This window comes from Seriola dumerili, unplaced genomic scaffold (assembly GCF_002260705.1).
Source record: "Seriola dumerili isolate Sdu_G_001 unplaced genomic scaffold, Sdu_1.0 BDQW01000668.1, whole genome shotgun sequence".
NCBI lineage: Eukaryota > Metazoa > Chordata > Actinopteri > Carangiformes > Carangidae > Seriola > Seriola dumerili.
Genome location: NW_019174923.1, coordinates 1,193,116 through 1,208,639, shown reverse-complemented (window position 1 = coordinate 1,208,639; position 15,524 = coordinate 1,193,116). Strand labels below are relative to the sequence as shown.

Below are 15,524 nucleotides of genomic sequence, written 5' to 3'. Positions count from 1 at the left end.
CCCAAATTCATCCAAGTTGGCCCGTGACTGTGGTCAGAGAGAAAGAGAGTGGTCTGAACTATAGGAATCCAGAGTACAGGAAAGCTTTTGCTAGTATATTGTCCTTTAACAGATGTTTAAGGAATCGCCGCAACAACTGATTAATACTGAGGAATGCTACAGAGCATTCCACCATGACTGTCAGGGCCAATGGCAACATATGGAATACTATTTCATGTCTGCAACGTACACATCGCTGTCTGATACAGTTTCTCGGCTCTCTCTAGTGATTGTGCAATGTGTATGGCTGTTGCAACTTTGAGGCCACATTCTTAGGTAAGATAAAAGAAACATTCGGAAGTTCAGCTGAGGGCTTTTGTGTGTAGTTTGTTTTTTTTTAATGACTTTAGATAAACAGATGTGGATGTTTTCATGCTGATTTGTATATTTTAGAAATGTTTTAATTATATATATTTCTTTGTCTTAACTCTTTTCTAAATAGGATAAAAGTTACCAAAAGAAGACATAGCATTTCAGAGAAACCACAACACATTCAGTAGCACTGATTTGTCTTTAATCACTCTTTATGTAATATAATGAAACAGCCAATAAATCACCAGATACATAACAGACAGATATGATGTGTACTGATGAATATTAGCCTCACAGTAACCTGGTCCAAAGGCATTTGTCATCATGTGCATTTGCAAGACTTGTGAATGTTTGAACTCTCTCCAAGACACTGGCATCAGGGGAAAAACAGCAATAACAGAAAATAGGGGCAGTAATCTTTTATCAAAGTGGGTCTCTGCATTTCTGGCACGGGAATTCTCTGTGGCATAATGTGATCCAGCTTTGGGAAACAAGTGGAAAATGACTGGAGGCTAAAACAACTAATGAATACTTACACTGAGAGGTCTGGTGCAACACATGTTTGTAGTGGGCAGCTACTGAGTGAGCTCGGGGAGAGAGGCACGTCTGAGGGGGTTAAACAGGTCCAGAATCTTCTCTGGGAAGGATAAATATGTGTCTGATATATCGCTTAAATGTAATTATCAAACCCTTGGTGCTTTAATAAATATCTTGAATGAATATGAGGTTATTTAGCCTATTACTAATATACTCATGTTGTGCAGACAACCACTGCCTCACCCCCACAAACAGGGCAGCAGCCAACGTTAAGGACACTGAGGTCACATCCTCAATGATTTGGGGAATTTGGTGATTTAAAAAATAAATTAGACAGGGTTTTTAGTGCAAAAACAAACACATTTCTTTCTTTAAATGTGACTGTGACTGACAGCAAAAATAAAGTCAACTAAAATAAAAGAAAGAGATTTAGTATTTCTCCATCAGAATTCCTGGCAGTGTAGGGGAGTTTGTTTGTTTTTTTTCAAACAGCATTTAGACAGGGCTTATACAAGGTAAAATTCATAAATACTGAAATCAATAAATGTGTGAACAGATATAACTTACAGAATTTTCCATAGGTAACTTTTCCACAGTTATATTAGATAATAGTCAGGAGCCAATATTCCTATTCCTATTTCACCCTTCTTTATACTTCTATTCCATTACATCTTAGGGAAAAATATTAGACTTTTTACTCAACAAATTCTAATCATCTTTAAAAAACACCCGTCATAAACTTCCCAACAATGGTTGAAATTAGCAAAACATGGAAAAACTACAATAGTAAAACGTCTATTGTACATGAAAACATCAGTAATAAAAATACAATAATACAATTTATGATAACAACCACAGGTGGCTTTGTTTTTTCATGATGAGCGCTTTAAGTAAAATTGTAATACTTTTAGGGATGGTATGAAAATTATTGGGCTGGTGAGAGGGGCTGAATCTTATACTCAATTTTATGGAAATTGAAGTAAAGTCTTTATTGTTTTCTTTGGACCTTCTCCTATTTTTTAATTTCATTTTATTATTTGTTTTACTGCAAATATAAAAAGGTAACAAGAAATCTGAAAGGAGAAAATTTACATGAAAGTTACAAGACCCTTGCCTACTCTCTCAAATAATGTATAGCATACAACACTGCCCCCAGCAAAGAATATATAAAAATACATAACCCTTTTGCCTAAAAAATACATTTCTATATTTATTTAAATACAGAATGTCAATACTCTTACCAACACTGATGATACCATGATGTATTTGAGGCGGCACCATGAATCAGTCATGGCTGTAGCGCTTCCACTCCGCGCCACCAGAGGGAGACAGTTGTATTTTGATATCAAACACTGTCATTGATAATCAGCGACAGCGAGTTTGTTGTTAGAGGAAGTGGCCAAAAAAAGTTGTGTATATACTGTGATACTATCCGATCGAGGAAAAGCCACCATGAAAGAGAGATAGGGCGTGTTTTGCAATTGCCGCTGCACAAAAGATAAAAACGTCAGTTGAAACGGTGAAAGACATTTTTCCATCTTTTTCTGATGCTGCTTCGAGAGTAGAGGTTGGCAGTCATGAATCAGAATTTCGACCGAGCTCCCGGAGCAGGGAGAACCCGCAATCTTCCAGCAGACTCCGGGGTCATGTCTACCGCCGGGGACGGCGACACCAAAACCACGCTTTTCAACCAAAGGGAACCGCTGAGACAGCCGCGAACATCCCCGCCTTTTGCCGAGAACAACATTAGCACGGCCAATGACATGGTCGGTGGAGGTAGGGAGCTGTTAACTAGCTAACACCAACGATAACGGAGCTAAGTTGACTAGCTAATGTTACTTTCAGAGTTCATTATTGGTAACTTAAATGGCGCAGTGTTTGCATATAAAAGTAGCAACAATATTTTCTCGGGCTGTTTGTTCCTCTGACAAGCGTAGGGGTTTACTCGTTTAACCTGGTCTAAATCTGGAGCTGTCATTAGCAAGCTAGCTGCTAAATGCCATTAATGTTAGCTAACCTTAATATTTTGGCGTTGCGACGTGCACCTGTTGGATTGTTATTTCATGTGAGGTAACGCAACATCTATATAAAGCTCCCACTCGGATGTCACATAGTTGACTAGTTACGTGCCACACTTAAGGTTGTCTTACCCAGCGAAAACCTGAGTTTCGCTACAGCTAACCTGAATTAGCAACGCACAGCAAAGGGGAAGAATCAGTTTCCCTTTTAATACAAGAGGCTGTCGTTAAGGAATAGGAAAGGGGTGGGTGACACCACACACTTGGTTTCGTTTCAATAGAAAGAAATTCCATGGCTAGGATGACTGATAATCAATCCCGATATCGATACTTCTTATTCTGAATATATTTTAATTTGCTGGGCATGAGGCTTTTTTTTTTTTCTTACTATTCTCTGTCAATAACTACATCACATGAATGTTGTAAACACAACACAGTTCTCAGTGGTACATAATAAAACTTCATTATGTGAATTCTCTGAACTAAAAGAGATGATTGCTGCACATATGCACACAACAGCAGCAGAGATAGAAATATTGCAGCACTGAGAAGAGGTTTCATGTGCCCAGGATGTATCTTAACATGTGATGGCTCTTTTTTTGTGCTGATCCTGTTGATCCCAGTATCCATGCTCAAAACAAGACCTTTCAAGAGTAGTATCAGTACTTTGGAGATTGATCCACCCACCCCTGGAGTAAGCTAGTAAAGTACCAATGAGATGGTTTGCAGTGTAGATGTATCAAAAAAATAAATACTCTTTAGCTATCAGCTGCCAAACTCTCTATCAGAATGACGATTTGAAGCCCTATTGTGATTTTCTAAAGGACTGTCACTTAACACACCTGTCAGTGCTGTAACACAATAAAACTGTGGTCATGGTCAAAACCATGTGATTACACAAGCAGTTTTGAAAAGCACAACCAGTTTTTAACTGCATGTATATTAAGTCTCACAAAAGCAAATCAGTATCAGCCAGCATGGATGAAAAATGTTGGATGTATTTTCTCCTGAAAAACATATCACTCCATCACTATAGTTCATGGGCAGCCTGGACTTGAATGATTAAAGTCTAGGAGTTTGGGGTGCACACACACTATTGCCAACATTAGTCTATGGGTGGCCCTCCAAGTACTCACAACAGGGCTATAGTTAGTTTCTGCATAGTATAAAGTCTTGTGTCATTGAATGTCTTTTGATTGTCTTTTCAGTGTATGTGTTTGTAGTGTATATTAAACAGTTTCCCTCTGGGATGATAAAGTTAATCAATATTTCTCTTACTGTCATCAAATCCCATGAAAAAAAAACAACAATGAACTGATTCCACTAAGTACTGTCTGTGTATCCAAAGCCTGGTATAGCGTATTCCTCTGTGCCACAGACCTCTTTAATTGTCCAAAAATCAGTGAGCTACAACATCATCCCTGGATGACATGTTCCTTCATGACCATCAACTTGGACACTGCAGTTTTTTTGAGTCGATCCATCATACATCTTCCTCCTGCTATAAATAATTGCTAGTGCACCAAATCTGTCCTCAGGTGTTTTGTTATATTACTCAGCCTTTTTTAAAAAGGAAATTTATATGTGACCCATTTTTTTTTTTTTAAGAGCTGTGTTTTTGGCAGGAATGAATGGCTTTCAATACCAAAAAATATAGACTCTTGTGAGCCTTCTCAATAACTACCTATGTGGCATGGGTATTTTCACGTATCAGAAAGCCTGAGAACATCTTTCTTCTTTCTGTTTCAGAATGTAAAAGACAAAGCAAAACCCAACAAAGTACAAATACCAACAGTATGTCTGCCTCCAAAGAGTGTAACGAAGTGGATTCTGTGGTCAAGTCATCAAAGCTTTCAGCCAGTGCTCCAGAGTTTGTCCCCTCTGGAATTATCCCGTATGAGGTAAGAAGAATTTTTACACCATCACTGCACTTATATGGAAAGTATTAGAGTTTTTTAAACATTGTATGGTCATGGTTCTGTTTATAGTTCTGCTTTTACTGTCCAAGTAGGACTCTGGACTCCACGGTTGTAAAGATCAGATTATCATGTTAATTTCGGTATTTAATTTGTTACTCATGAATGGTTTTGCATTACCATGACTAGGTGCTCTGGATTTTTCTATTAAATGTTTTTTTTTTTTTTTGTGTAGGACCCCAATTGTGATGATAGTGAAATCTATTACGGTGAACCAACCTTGGCTGATATGGTCACAGACTTTCTCGGCCACCTGAGCTCCTCACCCGGGTCCTTTGAGTCGGATGTTGAATACATAACTGGCATACTCAATAGCTGGGTTACTACTGAAGAGTTGTTGCAGGAGCTGGTGGAACTGATCTACACACAGGTTTGAAGTTACACATTCAGTCCTCAATTTTAAACCAAACCTGGCTAAGCACAGCATACACACTAACTATAATATACATGCATGTTTCTGGAAAGAACACACAATTGTATATTGGGTATTAAGTTTTCTTTTCATTGCAGTCCACTGCCATTCCAAACTTCTCTTACACGGGTGCCAGACTCTGTAACTACCTGTCCCAACACCTTGCTGTCAGCCCACCAAGTGGCAACTTTCGTCAGCTGCTCCTGAAAAGGTGATTTATTTTATTTCTTTTTCCACTGAATTTCATGTGTCTTTCATTAAAACTCTCTTTTTGAAAAGTAAGAATGTCGTCTGCTGTAGGTGTCGAACAGAGTACGAACAAAGGGATGTAGCTGTTCGAGGAGACGCAGACACTCAAAAGAAATTCCACTCCTTTGTGCTCTTTCTGGGAGAGCTCTACCTGCACCTGGAGGTAAGAGGTCATGCTCATTTGCCTGGTGTGGTGACATATATAAGGCTTTCTTTTAAACAGAATTATCATTCCAAAAGTTGAATTTTCAACATATTAATTTCACCATAATACTACATAATAATGGCTTCTTTTTTGAATCCCTGCTTTCGACTGTTAGTTTTTTATGGGTGGATACTTTTGCTGCCTGAGTGGCAATTTACTGAATTGATCATTAGAACACATAAATCACATACTTCCTATTTTATCACATTATCTAGATGGCTGTATATATTGCTTTGTCATGTCGTGCTTGATTTGGTACACCCAGCTTGAATTGCTGCCATGGGTTTTGGATGTGTGGCGCTGCTGTTGGTTGTGTACTCTGCTTTGTTGTGATGTTTAGTTCAGGAGCTGTCCAGCTTTGAAAATTGTAGAAATAAACCACCAACACCAGAATACTACTCTGACTTAAATGTCAACCAATGACTGACTGACAAAAACAAAAAGGTATACAGATTGCAGTTTGATCTGTTTTGGTGTTTGTTTAGGTAAAGAGTGGGAAAGGGCAGCCAAACAGAGCAGAGATCCTCCTCATTGCTCTGAAAGAGCTGATGACCAGTCTGTTCTCCAATCCTGTGGATGCAAACCTCATCTGCGCTGTCAAACTGCTCAAGGTTTCATATCTCAGATGGACACGTTTACAGATTTGTATAGTAAGCTTTCCAGATAGTTTTATCATTTGCGGAGGTAATGAGAATGTGTTTGAATTTAAAGCTTACCGGCTCTGTCCTGGATGATGCGTGGAAAGAGAATGAACAACCACACATGGAAGAACTGATCCACAGAATAGAAACTATTCTACTGGATGCTGCCTGCAGCAGGTGTGTATATCAATATGGTTTTTCGGGAGCAGCTCATACTCAAGGGGTATGCTTCAGGTAACTTTAGGTTTAAAAAAAAGACTATATCAAAATGCATGGACTTTTAGCTTCTGGTTCACACACACACACACACACACACACACACACACACACACACCACACACCACACCATCAGGATTATGTTCCATCATTCAAAAGACAGCCATGTCAAAAGGCTGTAAAACCCCCGTTGACATTCGGTAGTTAGAGGTTTTGATTTTTCTTCAGGGATGTCAGACAGATGCTTCTAAAACTTGTGGAGCTGAGGTCCAGCGACTGGGGCAGAGTCCGTGCTGCTCCAGCAGCTAGCAACGCTACACCAGACAATGACCCCAACTACTTCATGGTGAGTGCCAACTGTACCATACTCACCATTGTTCTTCTTGTTTTGTTTTTTTTTTTATTCAACATTTTTTTATAGTCTCTGTTTTTCTGTTTGTCATGTTTGTTTTTTTTCCTCCCAGAATGAACCTACTTTTTACACAGAGGATGGCACACCTTTTACAGCAGCAGATCCAGGTGAGCTACTTAAACATGTCTATGCTCAGGAGAGATAATAAAAGAAAACATTGAAATAATGTAAAGTGGTTTCTGTGTAGTTCATGCACAGAAAAAAGGGTATAAGACTAAATATCAAAATTCAAAATGAAACCAGCGTTTATAGAAATACTATAAATAGAAATAAATGGAATAAGTCATTTACATGCTAGATAAAAGCAGTTCACCCCTACTTTAAATGGAAATCATGTTGCAGCATGTCTTGTGCCTGAATGTCTGTCCCTCTGCTTTTACAGAATATGCTGAGAAATACCAAGAGATTATGGACAGACAGGACTATTTCCATGATATCTATGGAGAAAATGGAAATGAAGAGTAAGTACACATTGTAGGGATAAAATAATATAGATAGGTCATACATGCCTTTCTTTTAGGTCACAGACAACTACCTTATTGGGGGACCTGTTGATGTTCATTGCTATGGATACCATTCAAAGATTTAACTGCCGCATCTTATTTAAGTACCTTGAATCAATGCAAGTCAAAAACAGCGAGAACAAATAGAGTGAAACATGCGAGATCCTCGAAATGAGAGGGAAAAAAAAGTCTTGTTATGCCATTTGATGTCAGAATGCAAAGAATAGAATACAAAGTTGTGAAAGACGCCATTTGAAGCGAAACGCAGATGTTTATGGTTGTAAACCATTAAATAGACAGACTGGACTGATGAAATCTCCACTGTTTATCACACACGGAGGCAAAATCAATGATGTAGTTAATAACAATTAATTAGTAATGGCAGCAACCACAAGGCTGGCAGCGTGTAAGAAGTAGCATGTAAACGAACCAAATTGACACGGTCACTTTCTGCCACCAGCTCCAAACACATCATCGCTGTTAGACTGACCTTCAAAATAATTCCACTCTGAACAAACAAGTTACTGCCATGGTTTAATTACTGCTTTCTTGTTATTTTAACAATTTTTATTGGTTTTATTAGCAAACTAAAGCATCTACAGTAGAAATAATGTGCAAATCTGAGTGTGAAACAGAGATGCTCGTAAAGCATTAATACAATAATCCATTCTAATTCTTGGACACAGAAGCTGAGTGTTTATTTGAATGGAATTGTTCATATACATATATTTCAGATGTAGTGCATGTGTTAAGGATGAAGTTGAACAAATTTCACTATAATTGCATTTTGAAGATGAATTTTTCTGTAATGATGATGTTACAGTTATTATCTGTGTTACTCATCACTAGTTTATGGTTTGATTTAAACCTGTAAGAGTTCATCAGCACCACTGTGCTGGCACATCTTCCGTCATGTGACTGCATGGCAGCTTCACACAGGTCATATGACCACGACTAACCCATTGGCCCCTGAGCTTGGCAAATGTGTTTGACCGGCCCACAATGCAACAGGGTCGACCATGGCCTCAGATTCAGTTTAGTCAGCAGTTGGATGTGAAAGAGGGCTTAACTTGCTCCTGTCCCCTCTCTCAGAACTGTGTGTGTGTCTGTGTTTTTGTGCGTCTGTGCATTGTGTATCTCTGTAGTAGTTACAGAAACTATCAATTACGTTGAGGAGCACATTTGTCTTAAAGATCTAAAAAAGGAGCCTCTAAATCACTGATTGTGTTGTGTTCACAGATACGACTTTGAAGATGAGATGGAGCCTGAGATAGAAGAAGCTTTTGAGAATTTTTGTTTAGAATCAGAGAGGAAACGACAACAATGACGTGACAGTGAAAATCTGTGAGACTCAACAGGCACATATTGTAATTTTCACTCTCAACTTGCTGGAATGTTGAAAAGCAAAGGAAACTAGCAGAAGATAGGTTCAAACATTAATTTTACTGCAAACAAGCATTTTAACAAAAAGCTGTTCATAGTTGCACTTCTGACATTTTTTTCTGTCAGTGTGGATTAGAGAATGGGGACAATCAATGGGATAATTGTTCAAAATGTTAAAGTATGAAAACTTTTTTTCGGAAAATGAAAGTTCTCTCTTTGTTGTTTTGAATTCTTTTAAAAATTTCTTTCATTTACGCCTGAACTAAACGCCAAGAGGGAAATAGTGTGCTGTGGATTTTTTTTTGAGTTATTTTCTGGAAGGCGGATAAGTTTCATCAAATTGTGTGGAAAATTTGTTAGATTCTAATTAATACCCCCATGCATAAGTCAAAGGCCAAAAATCTCAAATCAGCGTCAGAGATGCATTATCTTTATGTAAAACACACTGTAGATGGGTGAGGTGGTTGTTTTTACTACATACCTACATAAAATGCATACACAGCCTACATTTCCACTGTTGTCACATTGTGTCTATGGTCAGGTTGCCAATATTAAATACTTTATTAAAGGCTATTCACCTGTTAATCTGGCTGCACTTCACTTAAGTGGTCAGAAACTCTGTGAAAGGCTGTGCAGTTTAGGAAATGAGTTCTAGCATTATAACAGGAACGAATACTTTAATTCAGTCACAAACTGGGACAAAACAACTTTTTTTTTTTTTTTAACATTTCTTTTGGGGGTTAAAGTCAACATTTTGAGAATTTTTTAATGTTTTAAGTAAATAATTTATAATCTTGAGAATGCTGTGCATCTAAATCCAGTTTATTTTCTGAATGTAGCTTTGAATATCTACACCTCTTGCAGTTTGCAGCAGTCAGTGTGACATACGGTAACTCAACGGCAAAAAGCATTCAGTCTTATCCCCGAAAGACTAAAAGACTGTTTATCAGCAATTCATGGAACCCATAAAAAGGAATGTTGTTCTATAGTTTGTAAATATTATTTATAGTACATTGTTTGCCTGCAATAAATTCTTTATAATGTGACATTGTATTTGCTTGATTTGTGTGTGACCCATAAAAGAATCTGATGTTAAGTGAGCTAAGACACAATTATACTAAATCAGCAGTTTATAGTACACCGGAACAGCTTAATGCAAATATGATGCATATTACCTGAGCTTATAATATTGAGCATTTATCGATTACATTCAGCTATGTTACTAACATTCTGTCCCCTCACACCCGCTAATATATGTAAACTGCGATGAGCAAAATATTCAAAAAATACTTAAATATAATAATTATGCTGAATACAACATTTCCTTAGAAAATAACCTGGGTTAAATCAACACCTAATTTAGTTTTGAATGTTTTAACACTGAATATGATTAAAGTGTTCACTCTGTCCATCCTGTGTTTTGCTTGTTACCTATGCTTGACTTAGTCAATTCAAAACAGCATTTTCTCCTTATGTGTCGCTGAATTGGACAATGCTGCATAAAAATAAGGTGACACATACTGCATTTCTGAACAAATGGGACTGGATGGTTATTCCTCCTTTAATCTGACCATACTACATGCTCAGATTTTATTTTGAAAGCAACCTGACTTTACTTCTTTCTGCTGTGTAATAAATACAGAAATACTGTATTTGCTCACTATAAAATACAAACTCTGCCATCAACTAGTATCTTTGTGTAGCTTTGTGTCTGTGCAGCTTTGTCCGGACAAATTAGTGCATGTCTTTTGTTCGCAGCATTGAATTCGATCAAATCCGCTCATACTTTGCAACAGCGCAGCAAAGTTTGGAACTGTACGTTGTGTCTTGAGAATAAAGAATAAGCATAATGCAAATATTTGTCAAACAAACAAAATTTACAATTCTTTGGAAGAATTGTGCAGAGCTACTTCTATTTGCTGATTTTTACGGTTAATTTAATTCACAGGTCTAAGGCAGTCAAACTATCCTGTTAGACGTTGTTTTGTGCACTGTGCAAACCTTGACTAATGTATATTTTTTACCACAAGCAATGCAACGTTTAATAATAAAAAATTATATATGATCATTTGGAGTATTAAACTAATACAGTAATTTATTCAGTCATATCACTATGTCATGCCAGTAAGAGTTGAACTATGAGGTGTGACAAGTATACATAAAAAATGTACATGCACCATTTATTCATTAATTACATTATTACTGTATTTTGGTTTTACACCTTCACTACTCTGCTTAAAAATGTTTAAAATTCCACATAATTAAAAAAAAAAAAAAAAAAAAAGATTATAATAACTGGTACTGTCATTGTTTCAAATTCCTACAAACATCGGATGTATGATGGATGATGGATGGATGGATGGAGTGTGTTAAAATGTACAGATTTTATATAAGCCTTGGGCACCACCTGGTGACCAAGTTGAGTAACGTTATAAAAGTCAACAGTCCTTCATTGTAAAGAAACTGCATCAGTGGTTGAACTCAAGACTTTTGATACTTAACCAACTTTGCATCACAATTTGTCTTTACTTTAGTTTCCATAAAAGTTTCACTTAATCTCTTTAAATGAAGTGTTTTTCCATTATGATATCACTAACTTATTGTTACACTACCGGTTTTAGATTAGTGTGAATGAAGTGCAAGCCACACCAGAGCAGCCCAATACTTTATATGATCGGTTTCAGCTGAGAAAAATCACATGAAGTCGGTCTGTTGTAGCAGCTACGGACTGATTGAAAACAGGATGGTGAACAGCTCTGTTTTTCTCTGCCTTTGTTTTCCCAAAGAGACCAAACATTAAAAATGACAACCTTGGACTCTCAAGTATGCCTCTCTTACCACCACATCCTTATATTAACCATCACACTTTTTTTTTTCCAAAATGTATAAGTCCCTGCAATCTTTCTGCAGTTCAAGCAAGACATTGTCCATTTAAGAAAAGATAAGGAAGTTCTTTGTCATGTCAGAGATTTGTTACGTGTGTGCAGAATGGCCTTGGAAATGCTTAGTAGCTTCCTTAGTTGAGAGGAAAATGTAATACCCTGCCATTCTTTCAACCTCAATGCCACACCACAGATATTTTTCATGCCACAATGAAACTCTTCTATTGTGCTCTGTAACTCTCAGCACCAGATGGACTGTGTCTTGAAATTGTAGGACATTTGAGTTACATTTAAGAATATTGCATATAGTCGATTTTCATGTCTGTCAGGCGTGCGGTTTACTGAGGCGTCACGCTGACCCAGTGATGTAATACGCATGGTGTTTAACCACTACAATCCTGGCTTGAGCCTTGTTGGGGACGTTTGTTGCGTGTCACCAGTGCGCTCTCACTGAGTGTCATAGAACACCACTTGAAGCAAGTTGCAGTGAGCTTTAAGTAAATAGTTAACATCTGTCAGTTGTTACTACCGTTGATGAAAGACCATTTTTCTACTATTATGGAAACCTCTCCCACGAGTCTTTGTCCAATTTATCACCAACAAGTAGTTGTGGCACTTATCTAGACCGAAGTTTTCTCATTGTATACCGAACTTGCGTGTATGTGTCATCCGGAAGGCCGTTAGTCAAGCGCATTGCACAAGGATGATATCCTAATCTACAAACCACTGAATGTCAGTCCATGACTTGCAAGAAGATAATTCACCCTCTTGCTCACATTTACAAAAAGAAAACTGCACTCATCATTTTTTGTGCCTCTAGTTAGGATTGTTAGAATGATCTGAAGCCAGGGAATGTACCTGTGCAAGTCCAACAGAGCCTCTGCACAGGTTGAAATAAAGTCTTTGGTCATGTGACATTATGGCAACTTCACCCACAAGTTGCATTTCCACTGTGTCTGCGTGCAGTCATTGACTCGTGAGCCCCTCTGAGCCTGCTGGATGTGACTGTCTGGCTCACAATGCAACAGGGCAAATCAGGGCCTTAGATTCCCATTGGTCAGCAGATGGGTGTGAAAGAGGGATTAGTTCCATGCTACAATCCACTCAGCCAGAAGTTTGTGTGTGTGTGTGTGTGTTTCTGTATTCATGTCTCCATTATACTCTATAATGTGGTTTTTAAACGTACTCATCAGTAACAAAAGCACTGAAAGAGCAATATCTTTCTTTCATTTGTCTGAACGCTACAGTGACAAAATCTGTGACTCTGAATCACTGAATATTTTTATACACACACACAAATACTACTATTGTTGATATGGAACCTAAGACACATGATGTGTTTGCGAACCCTTTCCTCACATCAGAAAGGCAACAACAATGACTTTGGTTCAGTAAAATCTAAGAAACTTTGTTTTATTATTTTTGATATGATATTTTAATAGAAGCGGTGCAGGATGTTTCTGAAATGACTCATGCTGGAACGAACAAAGAGAGGACAACAACATAGATATCTGTTTTAATGTAATGCCATTGCTATGTGGCTTGTTTTGTAGGGTTAGGGTGAAGTCAGTTAGCTTGGGGTTAGCTAGTTCCGTTTGTGTTTGTTTGTGCCAGAGACGTGTTGATTCAACTCTTGAAGTTGCAGCTTATGGTGAAGATATATTGCATAGAGAAACAAATTTACACAAAAAACCACACACTGCTAACGTCACAATGAACACTTTTAGTCCCAGCTCTCTTGCAGACAGTAGTTCTATGAGAACTGTTGACAGTGTGCTTTGTGGATCATCCACACAAACAGGGACAAAAAAAAAAAAAAAAGAAAAGAAAATATATGTTGCTGTTTAATCCTTTAGATGTCATTTTTCAATTCTGCTAGCAACACAAAAAATGGTGTTGCCCTGGAGTAGCGGCAGAAAGCTCAGAAACCTGAAGATATAGTAAAAACAATCAGTATGGCTGTATGGCTCAATGTCCTGAGAGGCCAGTGAGAAAGTACCTTATATGATATGAGACAATTGACTGTTTAAAATAAACAGTAAAAAAGACAAAGGCTTATCGTGTTTTTTTTTTAAATGGTCTCCAAACTTCCAGACTAACTTCAAATGATTCATGTTCCTCCTCAGTGGGGATTTCTAATGACGTGCCCACACCGCTCCATTATTCAGGGCCCTGACAGGAAAATACACCTCAGACTTTGCTGTTTCGAGATCCTTCCTTAGATTGTTCAAGATGATTTCACCGAGTGCGTTGCCGAGTAGTAACTCTCTGCACTTTTGTCAGTGAATTGATGTGTACAGATGAAGGAATGCAGTGTCTTGTTAAAAGAAGAGGACTTAAACAAATGTAGTTTCTCTGTGTAACATCAGTATTGAGTGAGATTCATCTCACAAGCCATTACCCTTTTCACATCTTTGGTTTCTTGTTTTCTCAAAGCAAATCTTGTCAACACAGATATCAAAAAATAGAAACAGACTAGCCTTTTCCAGGAACTTCCCTGCATTACTACCATACAAGTGCTCCAACTTCTTTCAAGGTGCTCTGGCTCACCGGATGACTTACACACGAATCATGACTTCTCAAACAGAGGAGTGGGTGAAGGGACTCAACAGCTGAATAAGGTTGTGCATTGTTTCTTCCAGACCACCCGAAAAACAGTGAATCAACTTTACTGAAAACACATAGCTGAGGGTTGTGAGTCTGTGGTCTACCTGCTTCCCCAAACACCACAGTGTATCTGGATTCTGAGGTCTGATAACTGATCATTAACTGCTTCATTACATTTCAGCCCCTAAGGTATAAAACTTTATTTGTAGGTTCTGAACAAGGTTTGCATTTGCCTCATGACTGCTCGCACTGCTTGTATTAAATGCAGGCGTTCCCAGGCTGATATTGAAGATAAGTGAGAGGCTTTAATGACTTTTTTTGCTGTTGGTAATATGAAAGCCCAACATCTGGCAACTTATAGGACTCGCCCCTGTGATTTAAGATTTGGTGTGAGCTAAATGGAAGGGTGGAGATAGCAAATGATGATCAGCTCATCTTTGTTGTTAGACAGTAAGTTAATTGGCCTTAGCTGGTTAGATCACTGGCAGGTTTGCCAGGCAGGATAAATCTGGGATGGGGAAAGTGAAAGAGCAGGGCTTGTGCCTCCCTCATTACCACCACTCAGGCGCTCTTGAGCAAGGCTTTTTACTCTTAACTCCTCACTGGCCAACGGATCAGACTGGGTTGCTGTCAGGTGTAACTGAGAGGTTGAGAATCTGACTTTCACTCCCTTGTATGTGTCAAGCTCAGAAAACACTGGATCCTACATTTCCCATAATGCAACTAAGAGCTTTTTTTTTTTTTTTTTTTTAATTTGACCCTCCATGCTCAAAATATGCCCACATCTTTCAAATTCCACAACCCCCAGCTCACAATGCAGGCTTTCTGTGGCAATCTGTGGCAGAGAAGATGTCATCAGGGTTATTTTCCCAGACTTCCTCTAGCGCCACAGAGGACAGAGGCTGAGTCATACATCCACCGACTACGACACTCATGTTTATTTGTAAAATCAGCAAGATCCCTTTAATAACTCACTAAGCAATATGACATCAGACGATACTGAGCAGCACCCACAAGCTGTGATGAATTTCTTTCTCATTGAAAATTAAATCTTTCAACCCTTTCACAATCCTGCGCATGTCTTTTAAAGTCTCTTAAACATGTTCTAATGAAAGGTCTTACATCACTGTTT

General features: G+C 38.1%; 1 protein-coding gene across 1 annotated transcript; it reads left to right on the top strand.

Moving 5' to 3' along the window:
* Positions 1-2,295: 2,295 nt before the first annotated feature.
* paip1 (poly(A) binding protein interacting protein 1) lies at positions 2,296-9,949 on the top strand. Its single transcript, XM_022765304.1, has 11 exons — positions 2,296-2,664; positions 4,656-4,807; positions 5,058-5,252; positions 5,393-5,505; positions 5,595-5,706; positions 6,234-6,359; positions 6,460-6,566; positions 6,834-6,951; positions 7,070-7,124; positions 7,400-7,478; positions 8,760-9,949. Exons 1-11 carry the CDS (start codon positions 2,466-2,468, stop codon positions 8,845-8,847), a joined length of 1,344 nt encoding a protein of 447 aa, XP_022621025.1. The 5' UTR covers positions 2,296-2,465; the 3' UTR covers positions 8,848-9,949.
* The last annotated feature ends 5,575 nt before the right edge of the window (positions 9,950-15,524 follow it).

What these genes read in the sequence shown, in the direction of transcription:
- paip1 (XM_022765304.1), top strand. Translation starts at nt 2,466, where the DNA reads ATGAATCAGAATTTCGACCGAGCTCCCGGAGCAGGGAGAACCCGCAAT. An exon ending in ATGACCCCAACTACTTCATG is followed by an intron (nt 6,952 to 7,069) that starts GTGAGTGCCAAC and finishes TTTTCCTCCCAG; the next exon opens with AATGAACCTACTTTTTACAC. An exon ending in TTTTACAGCAGCAGATCCAG is followed by an intron (nt 7,125 to 7,399) that starts GTGAGCTACTTA and finishes CTGCTTTTACAG; the next exon opens with AATATGCTGAGAAATACCAA.